This window comes from Hyperolius riggenbachi, chromosome 5, assembly GCF_040937935.1.
Source record: "Hyperolius riggenbachi isolate aHypRig1 chromosome 5, aHypRig1.pri, whole genome shotgun sequence".
Taxonomy (NCBI): Eukaryota; Metazoa; Chordata; class Amphibia; order Anura; family Hyperoliidae; genus Hyperolius; species Hyperolius riggenbachi.
The window spans coordinates 155,409,926-155,430,597 of record NC_090650.1 but is presented as its reverse complement, the minus strand read 5'-3'; the positions used below and the strand labels follow the sequence as shown (position 1 = coordinate 155,430,597).

General features: G+C 45.9%; 1 protein-coding gene across 1 annotated transcript; it reads left to right on the top strand.

The window, feature by feature from the left end:
- The first annotated feature begins 235 nt into the window (after positions 1-235).
- Positions 236-17,438, top strand: YAE1 (YAE1 maturation factor of ABCE1). The gene is made up of 3 exons (XM_068236387.1): positions 236-498; positions 4,512-4,633; positions 12,550-17,438. The coding sequence occupies exons 1-3, from the start codon at positions 373-375 to the stop codon at positions 12,962-12,964; spliced, it is 663 nt and encodes a 220-aa protein (XP_068092488.1). The 5' UTR covers positions 236-372; the 3' UTR covers positions 12,965-17,438.
- Positions 17,439-20,672: the final 3,234 nt, after the last annotated feature.

The window sequence follows — 20,672 nt, the reverse complement described above, 5'->3', positions numbered from 1 at the left end:
CGCATCTCTAGTATGAGGGCGGCAGCAGGGGCGGAACCTAGAGGGGGCAGGGTCTGTGATGTCGCCGGCGGGGGCTGAACATTGGAGCATCGTGTATGAGGGCGGCATCGGGGGGCGGAGCCTAGTGGTGGCGGGGTCTGTGATATCGTTGGGGCGGGGGCTATGGCCTGTGGTGGAGCAGAAGAAATTCAGACATGCGCAGTGATTCGCATGTTCTTCTGTCGATTCTAAATGACGTAGGTTTTAGAAACGTGATGACGGTGTAATGCGCTGTATGGAGCTGCAAAACGTCTGTGGCAGTTCAACCTGTTGTTACACCAGCAGGCGGTGCATTGGCTTTGATGCTACTGCAATCCGGAACAGTCTGCAGAGATGGCATGGGCACGGGCAGCTGTTGAATTGCAGCAGCAGAGGGAGGGCGATGTGTTTGACGAACAAGGAGATGAGATGACTTTCCTGCACAGAGATTGGAAGAGATCCATGGAGAAGAGATTGAAGGTGATACCCTGGAATTGCCTTATTACTGTACTCCTGTTTCTACAAGCCATTGTTTACTTCACCTGTTTAGGAACTTTTCATGGTTTGGATACATGCCATTAGACAGCAGATTTCCATAGTCTCACTTCTCTGCTCACCTCTGTATTTGAAAACTCAGAGTCACATTTCTGTTTCTATGGCTAGGTTCACACTGACACTTGAGGGGGGGTATACATTTGTTTTTTGTGTGTGTGTTTTGTAAAACTGGTAATTTGAATTTGATTTTACAGTAATTTGATAAAAACGATTGTATCTCTCGAAAAAATCTAATTTTTTTTTTTTTAGATTTAAATCGATCTGGAATGCCAGATATTTCTCTTCAATCTCTACTAAAGATTGTATGGTGTGTGTTGGATTGTTCATTTATTAATATACACACCCTAGCAATTTTCTCTGAGTTTCCAATCATTTTTATCATAACTGAGGAAAAAATTGAGCATAGGTGTGTGGTACATTGGTTATATTTTTGAAATGTTAAAATCAGTCAGAAAAATTGATTGCAATAAATTGATTGCAATTCCTAAATTGAACAGATATTTAAAAAATTGTGTGTGTGTGTGTGGCCACCTTAACACTGATTCTTGTATTTCAGTTTCTGATATCTGAGGTAAAACTTCTTTGCCTTATGCATGATATGATTTTGTTTTATGGGTAATCTTAGGACATACATCAAAGTCCCTATTATCCTGAACTCGGGCAACCAGAAGTCTCACTAACTAGCATGCCCGAGGGGATACAGGAACAGTGCTTTGGGGGCATAAAATACTTGCTGAGCCTCTGAGCGGAGTCTTCTAGCCTTCCTGTATGACTCCCGACGTACCACGTGACTGCATACACACTTCCACTTTTCATTGGCCAATAGCTTAGTACGTATGTACTCGCCTCCCAGTCAGTTGGGTGAAGGGTCAGCTGAATGAGGGCTCACCCTGCTGCCGCTGAAATTCTGGGCTGTGTTTAACCTTTCTGGCGGTAAGCCCGAGCTGAGCTCGGGCTATGCCGTCGGAAGGCACTTTGCTAGCTGCGTGTGCAATCCGATCGCCGCCGCAGCCAACCTCCCCCCCCAGACCCCGTGCGCTGCCTGGCCAATCAGTGCCAGGCAGCGCTGTGGGGTGGATCGGAGTCCCCTTTGACGTCACGACGTCGGTGACGTCATCCCGCCCGTCTTTGAACGGGATTTCCTATCGCCGGAGGCGATCGGAGGGGCTGGGGGGATGCCGCTGAGCTGTGGCTATCATGTAGAGAGATAAGGTCTCGCTACATGAAAAAAAATAAAATAAAACACCGGCTTTGCTGCCCCCTGCCGGATTTTCATAAACCGCCAGGAGGGTTAATACTATTTCCCCCCCCCCCCTCCGAATTACATTGTAAATACTGCAACCCGCTATAGACATAGCACAATATTTCTATGGCGGCCCCCGCGTCAAGACGCAACACAGCAGTGAGCGCACAGCCAACTGACCTACTTTGCAATGGCTTTCCAGTTTTACCACCTACTTGTAGTTTTAGGGCCAACAGATTTTGTGTAGGTAAGCTCTTGCACTACATGGAGGTGGTAAAATTGTATGTGTGTATGCACCCAGAGACTTTACACCAGCTGGTAAGAGGTTAGGTGAGCAGGGCTGTAGAGTCGGTAGATAAATCCATTGACTCAGAGGATTCTGGTACCTCTGACTCCTCGGAAACAATGGTGGTCAGTGACATGCAACTTAAAGGGATACTGTAGGGGGAAAATGAGTTGAACTTACCCGGGGCTTCTAATGGTCCCCCACAGACATCCAATGCTCCGGCCCCGCCTCCAGTTCACTTCTGGAATTTCTGACTTTAAAGTCAGAAAACCACTGCGCCTGCGTTGCCATGCCCTCACTCCCACTGATGTCACCAGGAGTGTACTGCGCAGACACAGACCATACTGGGCCTCAGCAGTACGCTCTTGGTGACATCAGCGGGATCGAGGATACGGCAACTTTAAAGTCTGAAATTCCAGAAGTGAACCGGAGGCGGGGCCGGAGCATCGGTGAGTGGCTGCGCCAACACAGGATGTCTGCGGGGGACCGTTAGAAGCCCCGGGTAAGTTCAACTCCTTTTCCCCTGACCCCCCTACAGTATCCCTTTAATTCAAAGTCACAGAGAATTAGGTTTTGTTTTTAAAGCATGTGACTGGTCTATTTTCAAGTAGCATAATTCTGCATGAACTCAAACTTATTTGCATCTTGTTGACCATCCCTACTCATCTGTATTTAAAGGACACCAGAATTGAGAGGGATATGGAAGCCACATTTATTAAACAATGCATATTGTCTTGCTGTCCTGCTGATCCCCCTACCCCTAATACTTTTAGGCTGCATTTCCACTTGTGCGGTGCGATTCGGCGCGGTAAAAATTTGCATGAAAATTCGCATGGATGTCGATGTATGCGAATTTAACCATGGCAGTGCTGGTGTGCTTTTCCATTGTTTCTATGCGAATTCGCATACCCAAACCTCATGCGAATTTCCTATTAAATACATTGGATGCGATCCGCATAGTGATATGCGAATTCTGATGGCTCTGCCACGCGAATTTTTTTTCTGCACAGAAAAACGCAAAGGAATCCTGACAAGTGGAAACAGTCCCATTCACTTGTATTGCTATGCGAATTTGCATGCAAAAAACGCATGCGAATTCGCGATAGTGGAAATGGGCCCTTAGCCACAGTCCCAGAGTAAGCATGTGGATCAGATGCTCTGTCTGAGGTCTGACTGCACTAGTCACATGCTTGTTTCATGTGTGTGATTCAGACGCTACTGATGCCAAAAAGATCAGCTGGATGGCCAGGCAACTGGCATTGTTTAAAAATAAATAAGGCAGCCCCCACATCTCTCTCACTTCAGGTATCCATTCATATGCTAATATATTTTAGGCTAGTTTCACACTGTGGTGTATCATTGAGTTGCATTTTACGTGCACATAATGCAAAGCAATGCAAGTAAAAAGAACATTTGTGGTGGCCTGCGATTGTATTTTAAAGTGGATCTGAACTCTTGCAAAGGACAGAAGGAAAACCTAGAGAAATGCACCCTGTATGTAGTTAGAGTTTTGCATGTCTAATTCCCCCTCATCTGTGACTAATCACCACTGTAATTTGATCTCTTCAGCTGTGTCAGCTTGGGAATCTCACCAAACACACAGGAGAAACTCACTTCCCAAACAGTTCTCTGCTGCTTATATAGAGCCTGCAGGCTGCTTGTAAGCCAATCAAGAAGTGCACATACACATGACACCTAGTCCACAGCACAGCTGCTAATTTGTAAACCCAGGATGTTAACCCATGAAAGCAGGAAGTAGACACACTTCATATTTATTGCAGTATGTCTGCTTCCATGAAAGCAAGAAGGAGACACACTGCAGATTTATTGCAGGACTTGTATCAGCTGTAACAAAGAAATGTTTCTCTTTAAAGGTTGTTATGCTGTTGCTTATGTTTTAGAGCAGAGAGGAAGTTCTGAGTTCAGGTGCGCTTTAAATTTAAGGTGCATGTGCACATACTTTACTGTGCACTGTCATTGACTAAAAGTGTGAGTCCACGTGTAGAAGTGTAAATGTATTACCTTCTATTAGATGTAGAATACGCACTTCAATGTGTGCGCTGGGAGCAACACACTGTTGTTTGTCCGTTGATTCCACAGCATCACATTGCAACTGATGCAGTGTGAACACCTTGGGACTTTATCATTGCACTGGACCTAAGACAGTGGCGTAAAGGCTAAATTTGCTGTGGCATATTATGTTCACCTGTTATTTTGTGTTTTATTCTAAATTGAGTTTTAAAAAAAATTACAATTTGCTCCACAAGTCATACTTTTTATGGACAAAGCCAGAATCACAGTATTTGGAACTGCACCATTTTGGGATTTATTAGATACACAGCATGTTATGAACTCTCAGTATTTTATAGTGTAAATTATGAATTCATGTTCTCTCTCTTTTTATTTCAGGAAGGATATCTAGATGGGGTAGATGCTGGAAAGGAAAATTCATTGCAGGCAGGATTCAATATGGGATATAAGGAGGGGGTGAATATGCTGATTCCACTCGGAGAAATTAGAGGAATAATAAGGTATGTTAACATGTTGCTTGTGTGCTACAGGTAACTGAAGCTTTAAAAGAAAGCTACCAGAATTTACAAATCGCCCACTGTATGCATTGCCCATGCAACAAATACACACTTGTAAACAAAATCAGAAGAATTGGTGCTCATGTACTCATTTGTACTTCATATTCCTTGAAGGGGGAAAAGTGGATTGGGGTAAATTGGAGGAAACCTCACATATTTATATCGCTTTACCTTTTATAATAAACAAAAAAAGTCAGGCCATATAATCACATGGCTGGAATAATGAGCCTCTCTAAAGTTGCCCATACATCAGACGATGTATGGGCAGATCGACCACGAGATAGATTTTGTTCTGATCAAATCTGATTGTAGAGAGATCTGCCCACACACCAGAGACTGATTCCTGATCAGTTTCATGCTGAAATCAATATGGAATCAGCCTTGTGAGGCAGCATCTGCTGCCTCAATGCTGTACCCCCAATGATCAGTGTGCCCCCTGGTACTCAGTGCTCTATACATTACCTGTCTGCGTCTGCCGATTGTCCTCCGCTGGCTCCAGGCTCCTCCGTCCATGCACGTGCCCCACGTGGTTGCTGGAGCGACATGGACCAGTGTGAAGTCACATCCACGTGTACCCTGGCAAATGCGTGGGGTGCATGTTTGGACGGAGGACAGCACCCAGAAGCGGCCGCGGACAAGGTAGTTTATAGTGCACTGGGGGGGGGGGGGGGGGAGTGCATTGACCATAAGGGCGGACAGCATTGGGTTTCGTCACTCATCCCGATATCGCACGCTGCCAACAAACCACAGCGGCCTGACATCTTGCAGCATGACCGACCGATTAATGCAACCCATTTTGGGCTGAAATTGGGCGCATCGTCGTTTGGGCATGCACTTGGCGGCACTGATTTTCATCCGATTATAATAATCAGGTGATGATGGTCGATCGGCCGCCAAGTTGCCTAATGTATGGGCTCTTCTACTTCTGGACGAAATTTTCCATTGCTATTTAAAACTACCACCTGAACTCTGTGCACCACAACTAGCTCCCCTGTGACCAGAGCTGGATCATTCACAAGGCAAACCTAGGCAGTTGCCTAATGCCTGGAGAAAGCCTAGGTGTCTAGTGGATGCTAGCCCCCACTAAATCTTACTAAAAGTCTGGTGACCATCAGCAGTGGTCAAAAACTGCAGTCTTGCCTATGGCCCCATTTTATCTTTATCCTGTTCTGCTTCTGATGATAGCTGGAGTTCGGCTATATTAAATTGTCCACTATGCACCACTATAGCCGCAGTGTACATTGTGGGATATGCACCCAAATTGGCCGCTTTGGGAGCCCTTCTTTTATGATTTGCACTATAGATGAAAACTGGAACACAGAGGTTGTAACAAAAATGTATTGGGGTGCTTGGACTGGATTACAGTACAAGGCACTGAAAAGTTGGGGTAGGCCTGAATGATTTATCGTTTTGCGATCGAAATCACGATATCGGAAATGACGATCTTGACATCGTCAAAGCGGCAGATTTTGAAGTTATCCCCCAGGCGGCACAGTCCTTCTCCCGCTGTGCACAGTTCACTGCTTCCTGCACAGTAGCAAGTGGAGATTCAGTGCGCTAAAGTCAGTCACGTGTTCCGCAAGGGTTCAGGAAGTGCGGGTCTGTGCTGAGGGTGTTGAAGTGACCCCGGCAGGGCAGCAAATTACTAGTTGTGCCTCATGGTAACAGAGCAGAGGGAGAGCTCCTTCCGGAACGGGAGGCCAGTGTGCGTTTCCAGCAGAGGCCACCCGCGGTGACTGCAGTGCCAGACTAGGTAAATCGGCCAGGGTCCTCTGATACCGGGAGAGTGGGGGGGGGGGGGGGGAGGGGGCTGGCTGGCTGGCTATGACAATGTGTGTCTAATATCTGCATCTGGTGGGCAGATGCACATTAATTTTTAGTGTATATGTACATATAATATATCTATATATATTTTTTTTTTATTAGATTTGTCCTTTTGCTTCTGGGTGCCCCTCACTCGCTCCCTAATCCCCACATTTCCATTTATGCTAAGTTGAAAACTATATTGAGGGAGGTGCAGGTGAAATATGAAAACTAGTAGGCTATGTGCATTATTTCTAATTTACTGTAATATAAAAATAAACCTCTTTTGCTTTTTTAGTAATCTGATTTGTGCAATACACTAGTACACAACACTCCACATTCCCTAGAGTTTGGGATTCCCTCCCCACAGGCTTCTGCCTATACATTGCTAATACCCTGTATTCTCCCCCCCCTCCCCCCCCCCCCCCCCCCTCCTCCAATGTACATCGCTGTAATCTGCAGGAATGATCTGCATAGCACCGTTGTGGAAAGAAAGACTCCAAATTTCCTGTCGTGTTGGATGCCAATTAGGAATGATTCCCGATACAGCAGCCAGATGCAACCAGAGGATGAGGGGTCCAAGCAACACACTTCAGATCCTGGCCCATTGCAGCCAGATACCAGCAGGGGGAAAGGTCCCAGCAGCACAGCTTTCACCTGTGTAATGCTGGAGGAATGCAGGCGGTCTCACGTGTGTAGTGCTGCAGGGATGCAGGCAGTCCCAACTGTGTAGTGCTGCAGGGATGCAGGAGGTTTCAGCTGTGCAGTGCTGCAAGGATGCAGGAGCTCTTACCTGTGTAGTGCTGCAGGGATGCAGGAGCTCTTACTTGTGTTGTGCTGTAGGGATGCAGGAGGTTTCAGCTGTGTAGTGCTGCAGGGGTGCAGGAGATCTCATCACATATGTAGTGCTGCAAGCCTGCAGACTCTCAGAGAACTAAGGAAGGACTCACCATTGCATTTATGCATTAAATTAATAGCTATTTGTTATGATACATTCACAATTCAGTAACATTTACAAACATGAAAGAAAATGACGTCATACTATCAATTTCTGTGAAGAACACTGAATTGTACGATAACAACATATGTTTACTCCACTGGCTTGGGACTTGGGTAAGTATCAAACTTAACCTCAGGTTCCCCTTTAAAATCATGAGTATTTATAATAACGCTAACCTAAGTAGAGAGAATTGTATACAGCAAACAGAGGTGCCAAAAGTATAAAAAACAAAACTGAAATTGTTAAAAATACTGAGAAGACAGTGGTAGACTTACCTCCTTGAAGCAGATACAAATGCTGTCGATTTTGAAAATAACAGAAATGTTATTGACCTACTCCAAAAGTCGTGCAATGCGTTTCACAGGAATGACACTGCTTCATCAGGCAGTGTATAAGGAGCATACAACAGTAGAAGGTCTACAGTAAGGTACCACTAAGCACCTCTGTGTGTCTAGGTAACACTCTCTGGTGTTACCTAGACCTGCTACTGTTATTTGCTATATATTGCCTGATAAAGCAGGGTCATATCTGGGAAACGCGTTGCCCAACTTTTGGAGTAGGTCAATAAAATTTCTGTGATTTTCAATATCAACAGTATGTGTCTGCTTCGAGAAGGTAAGCCCACTACTGCCTCCTTTAACAATTTTAGCTATTTTTAATCTTTTGGCGCCTCTTTGCTGTATACGATTCTCGAGTCCACCCTTGGTGGAGGGGTGTTACGCCTTTTTTCTGATCTACGGGTAGAGACTTCTTATTCCTCAGTGGGGACAGGTCTAATCTCCCCACCTGCGTTTACAGCGATTGCCTAGTAGGTAACCTTGGTTTGTGAGTACAGGTAGTCCTCGGGATACGAACGGCCCGATCCCGTCGCGATGACGTCACTTCCGCATGGGGGAAGTTTGAAGAAGCGGCTTCAAACTTCCCCCAAGTGCCGGCGCATGCAGCAGCATTGGACTCCCCTCCAAACCGAGTCCAACGCTGTCTGTCATCTCTCCGCGTCCAGATCCCTCTAGCCGCGTACAACACCGCTTCCTGAATGTCATGTGACATACTGGAACCTGTATGGCACATGACATACAGGTTCCTGTATGTCACATGACATTCAGGATGCGGCGCTGTCCGCGGCTAGAGGAAGCTAGATGTGGAGAGAAGAGGACAGACAGCTTTGGACTCGTAAGGAGGTGGGGGGCAAAGAGGAGGCTGCGCAGAGGGGGCACAGCAGGACCGGAGGGACAGAGGGGACATAGAGAGGCACAGGGGGACAAACAGGCACAGAGGGGGACACTGAAGGCAAAGGGGGGGGGGGCACATAAAATGCAATGCAAAGGGGACAAAGCTGGCACAGTGTTTAAACTTAAGAACGGATTCAGGTTAAGAACGAGCCTACAGTCCCTATCTTGTTGGTTAACCGGGGACTACCTGTATTACTTTACTTAAAGAGAATCTGTATTGTTAAAATCACACAAAAGTAAACATACCAGTGCGTTAGGGGACATCTCCTATTACCCTCTGTCACAATTTCGCCGCTCCCCGCCGCATTAAAAGTGGTTAAAAACAGTTTTAAAAAGTTTGTTTATAAACAAACAAAATGGCCACCAAAACAGGAAGTAGGTTGATGTACAGTATGTCCACACATAGAAAATACATCCATACACAAGCAGGCTGTATACACCCTTCCTTTTGAATCTCAAGAGATCATTTGTGTGTTTCTTTCCCCCTTCATCTCTCAAGCACTGAAGTTTCAGGCTGCTCTTTTCTTCCTGCAAACAGCTTTGCCCTTGTCTGTAATTCCTCACTATGTGAAAGCCCAGCCAGCTCAGAAGACGATTTATCCAGCTTGTAAAAGATAAGAGAGAAGAGAGAAGCTGCTCTAATCTAAATAACACACAGGCAGTGTGCATAGAGTGGCCTGGAAGGGGGAGTTCATAGCAGAACCACAACACTGAAGAACTTGGCAGCCTTCCAGACACAGGCTGACAAGTCTGACGAGAGAGATAAGTTGATTTATTACAGAGACTGTGATAGTGCAAAGTGCTGCAGTAAGCCAGAACACATTAGAATAGCTTTTGGAACTTGTAGGATGATAAAAAACAGGATGCAATTTTTGTTACGGAGTCTCTTTAAAGTGGACCCAAATTAAAAATACAAGATTTCAGAAATAAAATCTATTTTCTAAATTATAATAATAAATAGCAGCCTTTTTTCAGCTGCATGATAATATAAACTATTTTACATTTATTGGAGGAACCCCTCCCTTCCTTTCAAATTGCCGGGAAAAAATCCGGCAAACTGGTGGAGTAGATGGTGTTCGGCAATGGAGGAATTGCTAATGGCTGCCCCCAGTATAACCCTAGTTATGAAAAGAGAAGGGTGAAAAGCATGAACTGAAATGCTCATAGGTTTGAAGGATTGTTTATTTATCTTTGTATGTGTCAGTGGTGCAACTAAATATGTTTAATTAAAAAAAATGTTTGGTTTGGGTCCGCTTTAACTTACATTATCCATTGATTACCAGTACTTGCTGCACTATATTGGGCTCTCTGTTTCTACTTATATGGAAACACAAAAGAAGGAAGAAGGCCCTAGATAGTATTGAGCTGTCATTCCTTCGCCGTCTGCTGGTAAAGCTGGTCAACCTGCTGGATCAAACATTTTTGTATCTACTGTCTCCCTGAGTAGTTCCGAAGATGAGTGACTCGCTACTGCACATGGGCGAGTTCGAACTTGCGTATGCACATTAGCGATCCACTCATCCTTGGAACTGCTTGGGGATAAGTAGTTCCGAAGAGCTGTACTAGTGAACAGCTTTACCAGCTGATGAGTGGAGGAGGAACAGGCCGGACGGAATAATGTGAAGGTTATATACTATGTCAAGAATTCTTCAGACCATTGCTTTAGACATAGTTGTATTCTAAAGCATGCCATTTGTATGACATCCCCCAGTTTATTTTTTACAAGGGATGAACATGAATTTCTCATAGTAGTCCTTTCACAGCAAAATTATGATGAGAAATTGTAATGCGAAAGTTCAGACTGATACGCGTTAGTCTTTCCTGTGGCTGTTTTGTGTCAATTTTATGTGGCTTGAGAATAAAGAATACCAGCTTTTACTGTCCCACTGAGTCTGCGGATCCTCCTTCATCTGCTGTTACTCATGGCTTGGCTGACCTGATCCTGCACCGGTGGGTAGTTTTTCTTGGGGGTTTCAGAGCGTTTGGCCTTCTACCTACGTGAAAGTTCAGACTATTGCAAAATGAATTTCACATGTAATTGTAATTATGATCCATAATTTAGCAATGACTAGTAATTTCTTGAATATATACCTTACTCTAGCCCAGTGATGGCGAACCTTTTAGAGGCCGAGTGCCCAAACTGAGACCCAAAATTCATGAACTTATCACAGAGTGCCAATACGCCATTTTATACAAAATTCTCCAGTTTAAGTTTTAAAAAAAAAACAACTCGTACATTAAAAGGTCTAAAAATTAAATGCAGAAACAACCCTGATATATAAAATGCAGCAATTGACCCCTGTTATGAAAAGCAGTATTCACAAAGACAGACACAGAAAACACAGACAGACTGGATCCCCACGCGGGAGCCAGCCACACACGGGACAGGAGCCAGCCACACACAGGAGACAGGCACATAGGCTATCATTCATAAAGGAGCTGTCGGTATGGAGAATCAGTGCGGGAAAACACCGCTGGCGGTGTTTTAGACTTCTGGGTGGGCATTCATAAAAAAAAGTATCCATGTGCGTTAGCAGTGCGGAGATTCCCCGAACTAGGCTGGCTGTAGGCAGGCGGAGACACGGAAGCTGCCGAGTTGATACATTTCTCCGTGTTCCGCTCTGCTGCAGCTGCCTGGAAGGTCTGTGTGTCTCCATTCACTTACATTGGTATCGCCACATCAGAGGCAGCGGTACCTCCCGACCTCACACCGCTTGCGGTGATCTTCATGAATTAACATTTTGCTACATTTGTTCCGATAATCACCGCACAAGGCGGTGATTTATCACTCTGCTCAGTAGTGTCATTTTTTTCATGCGGAAAGAGCCTTTATGAATGCTGACTTTGCTGAGTGTTCGGTAAAGTCAGCTGTTTTAAGCATTTCCACATGCAGAAATGCTTTAAGAATGATAGTCATAGGGGCAGAGACAGCCACACATATGGGAAAAGACAGGTACACAGGGGACAGGCACATGGGACAGATACAGGCACATAGGGGCAATACAGCCACACTGGAGCAGAGACAGCCAACAGGCACGCAGGGGCAGAGACAGACGCACACACACTGGAAAACACAGGCAGACAGGCACACATGGGAAAGGTACAGGAGCCAGAGACAGCCACACACAGGGACAGCCAGCCACATGGGAGAGAGGCACACAGAGGAAGAGACAGCCACATGGCATGGGGGCAGAGACAGGCACACAGAGGGAAACTGAGAACTAACCAAGCCTCAAGCATTGTAGAAATAGCAGCACTGGATCTGCATCTCAGTGATCTGCAATTTCCCAGGGCAGCTCATGAGTTACACACAGATCTCTGAATGACCTTCTACTTCAGGCTGACTCATAAGTGCCTGTTTCCCAGTGTTTGTGAAAAATCTGTTTATTTCACTCAGGTGCTTTATGAGTCAGCGTGAAGAGGGCAGTGGTGTCCTTCAGAGGTGTCTGTGTATTCAGGCAGCTTCTAGTTCCATCTCTACGCACGGACTGTGAGAGACGGAAATCTTATGTCCTATAGCCTTCAATGCATTTGTGCGAAAATTACCTGAATACAAGATTTACTACAAAATCGTAATTACAATCAGAATTTTAATTGTGAAAATTACGCGACATTGCAGGAAACCGAAATAACTCATTTTAATCAAAACTAGTTTGCACGTCTCATTACGGTTTATGCAATTTGGCATGTGGGAATGTGATATAACTACTGGATTGGAGTTTATACCATTTGATATTCTAAGTTATTTCCCACATTTTTTTTGCCTATCAAATATTGTGTGTTTTATTTATAGTAATGCAGAAATGTATTCCTTTTTTCCCCAGTGCTCTCATCACCTGGTGTCAAGCTTATAGTTTGAATCCTTCCTTGAATGCACAGCTTGGGGATCTCCTGACTGCCACATGCCAGTGTGAGGACCAAATAGTTAAAGATCTATCTTCTATTCATCAGGATATTCATCCTTCTGAGTTAACAAACTCTGTGGAAAACATGGTACTTAGCAGCCATGTACAAGAAGCCAATCAAGGCTCATGTGGTGCAGGCCAAGACTGCTGTTCTAAACAGGACTGTCTTCCTTCTCCTGTAAACTGTAGGACTACACAACAGCTGAAAAATGTTTTGAAACAGGAACTTAGTAATATTTTGAAGCATACCTGCTCTGTAGCCAATCAGCTGAATGTATCTGCAGATCTGCTAAATTATTTGCAATCACTTTATGTAAGATATTCAGCTCACTGAAGATACTGAAAGTTTTTTTTCTAAAGTAAGCCTGTGTCAAAAATGCACTTACAATGAGTGACAACAAGGACTTTCCCACTATTGGCTATCTTATTTGTAATTTGCATATTTTCTAATTTATATTTTCAGTCTCGCATAAAGTCTGACATGGGCAGGGTCATTGAATGCCAGCATGCAAGAAAAAAAAAGGGAAAGGGTTTTTTTTTGTTTTACACCAACGCTAATTTTACTATTTTCTTTTTGAACTTGGACTTTTTTTTTTTAAACCCAAACAACTATGTAACAAGATCTTTCATTGTTCAGTTTAACATTGTACAAACCATTTTGCAGCAAAAATGTGGTTTAGATGATGGCAGTGCCCCTGCAATTTCCAGTACAAAGACCCCAAAAAGCCTTTCAATAGCAGGAAAATGTGGGGTGTCAGTGTTGTGTATTATGCAGAGCAAAGGCATTGGAAAAACCATTTTGCAGCAGAATTTGTTTCCAGTTACAGCCGAGCCCCTTTTGTCATGGCCTGCATTATTTATTTTCGATAGAGCAACTATGGTAGCAAAACCTGTGGCGAAGCATGTGAAAACCGTGCCAGAGATTTCGTCGCAGCCATAGCCTGTAGTAGAAATTACGGCCAAAGCGGTGCTCAGACAGTAATTTGGGCGCCATCAAAAGATGGAGCCCAAATGAGTATAAAGACAATGTAATTAGGTCTTTTCCCACAGTCCACCGCAACCTGGAGGGGATTTAGTAATTGATGCCGCCGAGACTTTTGCAGGAGAAGGATGAGCCATGTTTCGGCTTTACCCTGCTCTCAAATTTCCAAGCAGCTAATTATATGTACACCTCTGTGGGAGAAGGCTCCTTCTTGATACAAGTTTAAGACAAGTAGAACAAAATGCTCTGGTCCAGAAGGTGAAAACATTTTAGGCTGGATTCACAGTGGTCAGTTGCAGTGTGTGTGTGTGTGTGTGTGTGTGTGTGTGTGTGTGTGTGTGTGTACACTAGACATACACACAGACTTTAATACAAAGCCTGCATGCAGTGAGTTACAACAGCTACAGTGTTCTCCCCAAAAATTTCTTCCAGCCGGGTGGTATGAAAAAGTAGCCGGGTAGTGGAAGGTTAAATCGGGCGCCACTAGGTGGAGAATCGCGTGCTCCCATCCCCCCAAATAAATTGACAGGATAGGCTCTGTCTTTTGTACTGGAATCTCTTAAAGGGATACTAAACTGAAAAAAATTAGACTAGTTACTTACCTGGGGCTTCTTCTAGACCCCTAAAGTCCTCCTGCTCCATGATCACCATTCCACACTGCTCTGTTCCTTAGCCCCGTAGCTCCTCGATCATGCTCCTGTGACCAGGAGTGTTTTCCCCATGCGCAGTAGCAATTTTTAGTTACTGCGCAAGTGCAAAACGCTACCGGTAATGGGAATGTGGTGGAGGAGGAGAGTGACATGTGGCTGTGCATGCAGCGTTCACAGCACAGCGGTGCGGAATGACTGCAAGGGAGAACAACAACTAAAGGGTCTGGAAGAAGCCCCAGGTAATCACTCTGTGCCTCTGTCTGCCATTGCCCTGGGTGAATTTTTGGCTATCTGTACTCTGGCTCACCCTTAACTGCAGCTCCCTCACGCCAGTGACACTCACTTCTGGCATCAATCAGGGCTGGGGAAGGCAGTGGCAGGACTGGAGAATTGTGGGGTCAAAGGGTCAAGCATCCTAAAGTTCTTGGGGGGGGTATAGTAGCCAGCGAGATTACACAGAGATTACACACATACACGCTGCTGCTGGGACAAGCACAGGGAGAGGAGGAAAGCGTCTGGCTGGACATGCCACAAACATCAGAGCTGCGCGTTATCTGAGTACAGGGAGAGGAGTAGGAGGAGGACAGCGTCTGGCTGGACATTCCAGAGCCGCGCTTCCTAGGTCATGTAAGCTGCTTGTACAGGGAGAGGAGGAGGACAGTGTCTGCAGGACCTTCCAAAGTTCCGAGCGCCGTGCTTCCTCTCTTCAGTGCTCATATGAGCTGCGTGACGTCTCCTGCATTCCCCGCCCCTCCACACAACTGCCGAGAGCTGAGGAGGTGGGCGGAGATAGTGTCTCTGAGTGACAGCGGCTGGCTGCAATGATACAGCCACCGCTGATCACTGATGAGCTGCACAGAATGGGATAATTTTACCTAGGCGCTCGGGGGAGATCAGCCGGGCGGCCCGCCCTGGTAAAAGGCTCTGGGGAGAACACTGAGCAAGATAAGTTATAGCACAGTACTTTGAACATGCCCATAATGTTAGTACATCTGTCAGAAAATTGAATCGTGTGTACCTGTCAGATCGATTATTTCCAACAGGTCTGATCTGATTTCAGATTTATTTTCCATAAAAGTGAATGTAAAATTGATCAGATATCAGATCGAACCTATCGGAAATAATCGATCTGATGGTAAATCTGTCAGAGAATTGCATCCTGTGCATCTAGCATAATGTTATATGAGCAGTTAGTTGACCTGCAGAATTATTCTGAAACGGAACTAAGCACTGTGAACTAGGCCTCCGATGTGAATTGGTTAATGTTTCCAGATTCTTTCTTATTTATAAACCACTTTGAAGTTCCTCAGTCTAAACTCTGTCCTTCACTGCTTACACTTTTATTTGTGCAGGAGCTACTTATGTTAGCATATTTTCCTATATCCATTTCAGTAGCAGCAGAATTTTGTGAATTTTGGAGGCATGACAACATTGGTGGAAGCAGTAGAGTAACAGGAGAATTTTCTTCAAGACCTTTGGTGACAAAGCTGTACATAGTCCATTTTAACCCTTTGCCGACCGCTCCACGCCGATTGTCGTGAATGCGGTGGCAGCCCCAGGACCATTCCACGCCAATTGGCGTGAAGTCCTGGGGCAATCGGCGCTAGGAGACTGTTAGATGGCGAAACCACCGTCTATTTACTCTGCACAGCGAAGCGATCTAAGGCAGCGCTGTACTGGGGACAGCCGTGTCACTCGGCTGTCCCCTCTGGAGGCTCAGGAAGTGATTGGCTCTCATAGGCTGATGTCTGAGAGCTGCTCACTGTGATCAGCGGGGGGAGGGGGAATTAAAAAAGCATTATTTTTATTACAAAAACAAATATTTACAAAAAACAAACACCCCAGCAGCGATCAGAGCCCACCACCACAAAGCTCTGTTTGTGGGTAGAAAAGGGGGGGGGGGATCACTTGTGTACTGAGTTGTATGGCCCTGCAGCAAGCCCTAAAAGCTGCAGTGGCCTAATTTGTAAAAATTAGTCTGGTCACTGGGGGTGGGGGGGTTAAGCCTGTGGTCCTTAAGTAGTTAAAATATGAATTTAAAGCACTTTAGCAATTTACACTTTTTCTTTACAGGTGCTTGCACGTGGCCTCCGTTTTGTTTGAAATGGATAAAAAGAAGTGCTCAAACATAAAATAAGCCATGCAAGCACTTATAAAAAATTCCTAAGGGGCTTATATATTCTAAATGGACAGTGTTGGGCTCTGCCAGCAAAGGAGTACAAAAAAGTTACTCTGCTACTGGGCTGCTCGAACAAGGTCTTTTGAAATGGATAATTAAGCAGTCCAGCAGTTTAGCAGCAGGTGATTTTTATGTATTTATTTATTTTTTTGTTGTTGCTTTTTTTTGTTGCAGGTGTTGACAAGACTGGAAAGGGCCAGACCCTGTTCTGTACAAATGAAATACCTGGGTTTTTTTTGTTGTTGTTGTTATTATTATTATTATGTTAGAAGCAGTAAACCGTTTCAGCATCTAGAAATTGGAAATCTCGGCAGCAGGTCCCCATGTCTTTTTGTTGAATAATTATTACATCTGAAACTGCCAGAAGATTTCAACAAAATTTTATTAGAGCCCCTTTCTGCTAGGCCCTACATTTTATACTTTAAAACAAAACTTTCAGCTAACCAGCAGCAGAAAGAATGTTTAAAAAGAGATTTATCTCCAATTTTTTTTCTTGCATGAATAGGCAAGAGGCAGCAACGATATGACCTGTAAATTTGGCAACTAGTTTAGGTCACCATAAAACTTCATGGGCAAAGATGTTGGAATGTGCAGCACCCTTTTCCACTAGCAATCGCTAGCGTTCGCGCTAAACGCTAGCGATTGCTGAATCGCAAGTGCAGGAAACTTCCCGGCGATTGCAATCACGATATTGCTATGCAATGCACTGCATAGCAAAATCGCGGCAAAGATCGCTCCGCGGTGCGATCGCGATTGAGTCAAAAACGAATCACGGTAGTGGAAATTACCTACCGCGATTCCTATGTTAAAAAGCAAACCGTAGCGATTTCAAAATCACTACCGGTTTGCGATTTTGCGATTCAGCATCGCAAACGCCGCTAGTGGAAAAGGGCCCAGTAGCACAGATTTTACTTTTTTGCTCACAGTGGGTTTACACAGCACAATAAAAAAATGGTTTGTTGCTAGATATTGCCAATAAATTCAAATTTTAATATAACTCAATTTGTTACTTTTACAATTATTTAGTCATTGTTTGCTTACTATAACATCTTGTCAAACTCCTTTACATTCTTAAATTTATCAGACTGAGGTTTACCTTGCCTGCAGTGAAGATGATGAATTTGTGTTAATCTGCTCTGCAGGCAAGGTAAACCTCAGTTTTCAAAGTCTTCAGAAAGTGTAAAGGCTCATACACACATCAGACCATAGTCTTTTTGGAAAATGAAAGATCACAGACCAATTGTACCCCCTTCCATGTAGTATGAGAGCCATACCTACACAGTCTATTCTATGGAGCTGTACTCCCCATCAGATAGAAATCTTTGCAAGATGCTGCACACAAAAATGCTGTAGACATTCAAAAGGTCAGTATCTGCAAAAGATCTGTTCCTGCAAAAGATCCATTCCTGCAAAATGCATTCATAGTCTATGATATCTGCAGATCCTCATACACACCTAGTTTAACGGACATTCATCTGCAGATCAGATCCACCAGGATGGATCTTCTGATCTGCAGATGATTGTCTGATCTGCAGATGAATGTCAGTTAACCTTCCTGGCGGTAAGCCCGAGCTGAGCTCGGGCTATGCCGCCGGGAGGCACCGCTCAGGCCCCGCTGGGCCGATTTGCATAATTTTTTTTGTTACACGCAGCTAGCACTTTGCTAGCTGCGTGTAACCTCCGATCGCCGCCGATCCGCCGCTATACCCGTCGCCGCAGCCAGCCCCGCCAGACCCCGTGCGCTGCCTGGCCAATCAGTGCCAGGCAGCGCTGTGGGATGGATCGGATTCCCCTTTGACGTCACGACGTCAGTGACGTCATCCCGCCCCGTCGCCATGGCGACGGGGGAAGCCCTCCAAGAGATCCCGTTCTTTGAACGGGATCTCTTGATCTCCGTTCGCCGGAGGCGATTGGAGGGGCTGGGGGGATGCCGCTCAGCAGCGGCTATCATGTAGCGAGACATTGGGCTTGATTCACAAAGCGGTGCTAACTGTTAGCACGCCTGTGAAAACCCCCTTAGCACGTCTAAACAAGCTTTTCGCGCATAAAACTTTACGCACGCAAAACTTTATGCGCGTACTGCACAGAGCGCAGGGCGCACCACGCGAAGTGCCCATTAAAGCCTATGGGACTTAGCGTGCGTAAAACTTTGCGCGCGCAAAGTTAGCGCGCGATCTGATTGAGAAATCCGGTGCTAACCTACTTAGAACCCTGGTTAGCACGTCTAAAGACTTTAGACGTGCTAAGTAGGTTAGCACCGCTTTGTGAATCAAGCCCATTGTCTCGCTACATGAAAAAAATTAAAAACAGGTATTTGCTGCCCCCTGGCGGATTTTAACAAACCGCCAGGTAGATTAAGCAAGGTGTGTATGATGATCTGCAGATCTCCTAGACCAGTGCTGTCAAACTTCGCGGGCATGGAGGGCCGATTTTTTTTTTTCCAGGCCACATGGTGGAGGGCCGGCAGTGTCCCCACAAAATGCCCGCAGATTGGCTGCATATGTCCCCACAAAACGCCCTCACATTGGCTGCATATGTCCCCACAAAACGCCCTCACATTGGCTGCATATATCCCCACAAAATGCCCGCAGATGTCCCCACAAAATGCCCGCAGATTGGCTGCAGATGTCCCCACAAAACGCCCTTAGTTTGGCTGCAGATGTCCCCACAAAACGCCCTTAGCTCGGCTGCAGATGTCCCCACAAAATGCCCTCACATTGGCTGCAAATGTCCCCACAAAACGCCCTTAGCTCGGCTGCAGACGTCCCCACAAAATGCCCGCAGATTGGCAGCAGATGTCCCCACAACATGCCCTCAGATTGGCTGCAGATGTCCCCACAAAATGCCCGCAGATTGGCTGCAGATGTCCCCACAAAACGCACCCTTAGCTCGGTGGCAGATGTCCCCACAAAATGCCAGCAGATTGGCTGCAGATGTCCCCACAAAACGCCCTTAGCTCGGCTGCAGATGTCCCCACAAAATGCCCGCAGATTGGCAGCAGATGTCCCCACAAAACGCCCTTAGCTCGGCTGCAGATGTCCCCACAAAACGCCCGCAGATCGGCTGCAGATGTCCCCACAAAATGCCCTCAGATTGGCTATTTTCGTCTTCACTCCCCTCCCCTCGTTCCCCGGTGCTGCTGCTGCCGCCGCCTCACCTCTCAGATCGGACCGAGCAGGAGATAGGAAAGAACCAGCCATGATAGGAAAGAACTAGCCACACCGGCGCAAGCCAACCGCGCAGCGAATTTAAATGCAGGAAGTGACATCATCGGTCACGTCCAGCATTTAAAGTCCCCCGTGCGGCTGCCGTGCGCCGGTGTGGCTGGTTCCTTCCTATCATGGCTGGTTCCTTCCTATCTCTTGCCCGCCGCCGATCTGAGAGGTGAGGCGGCGGCAGCAGCAAGGGGGAACGAGGGGAACGGAGGGGGGCTATAAATATTACATTATAGCCGATGAATGGGGGAAACTTTTAAAATGGAAAAAAAAAAGTCCCCTCAAGCTCTGGGGACTTGGGGGTTAACACTGCCACAGCAGGGGGGCCGCAGCAGAAGGCCTGGCGGGCCGGGTGCGGCCCGCAGGCCGCTAGTTGGACAGACTATGAATGCAATTTGCAGGAACGGATCTTTGGCAGGAACAGATCTTTTGCAGATACTAATCTTTTGTGTCTTTACAGCATCTGTGTGTGCAGCATCTTGCAAAGATTTTTTTCTGATGGGGAGTTCAGCTCCATAGAATAGACTGTGTAGGTATGGCTCTCATATTACATGAAGGGTGGTAAGATTGGTCTGTGATCTTTCATTTTCCAAAGACTATAGTCTGATGTGTGTATGAGCCTTAAAGGGACACTTAAGTCAAACAAAAAAAATGAGTTTTACTCACCTCGGGCTTCCAATAGCCCCCTGCAGCTCTCCGGTGCCCTCGCCGTCTTCCTCCGATCCTCCTGGCCCCGCTGGCAGCCACTTCCTGTTTCGGTGACAGCAGCTGACAGGCTGGGGACGCGAGTGATTCTTCGCGTTCCTGGCCACAATAGCGCCATCTATGCTGCTATAGCATATATCATATACCATATAGCAGCATAGAGGGTGCTAATGTGTCTGGGAACGCGAAGAATCACTCGTGTCCCCAGCCTGTCAGCTCCTGTCACCGAAACAGGAAGTGGCTGCCGGCGGGGCCGGGAGGATCGGAGGGAGACGGCGAGGGCACCGGACAGCTGCAGGGGGCTATTGGAA

Coding starts and splice junctions, on each gene's coding strand:
- YAE1 (XM_068236387.1), top strand. CDS start 373: ATGGCATGGGCACGGGCAGCTGTTGAATTGCAGCAGCAGAGGGAGGGC. Junction 499..4,511: donor CCATGGAGAAGAGATTGAAG/GTGATACCCTGG, acceptor TTTTTATTTCAG/GAAGGATATCTAGATGGGGT. Junction 4,634..12,549: donor GAAATTAGAGGAATAATAAG/GTATGTTAACAT, acceptor TTTTTTCCCCAG/TGCTCTCATCACCTGGTGTC.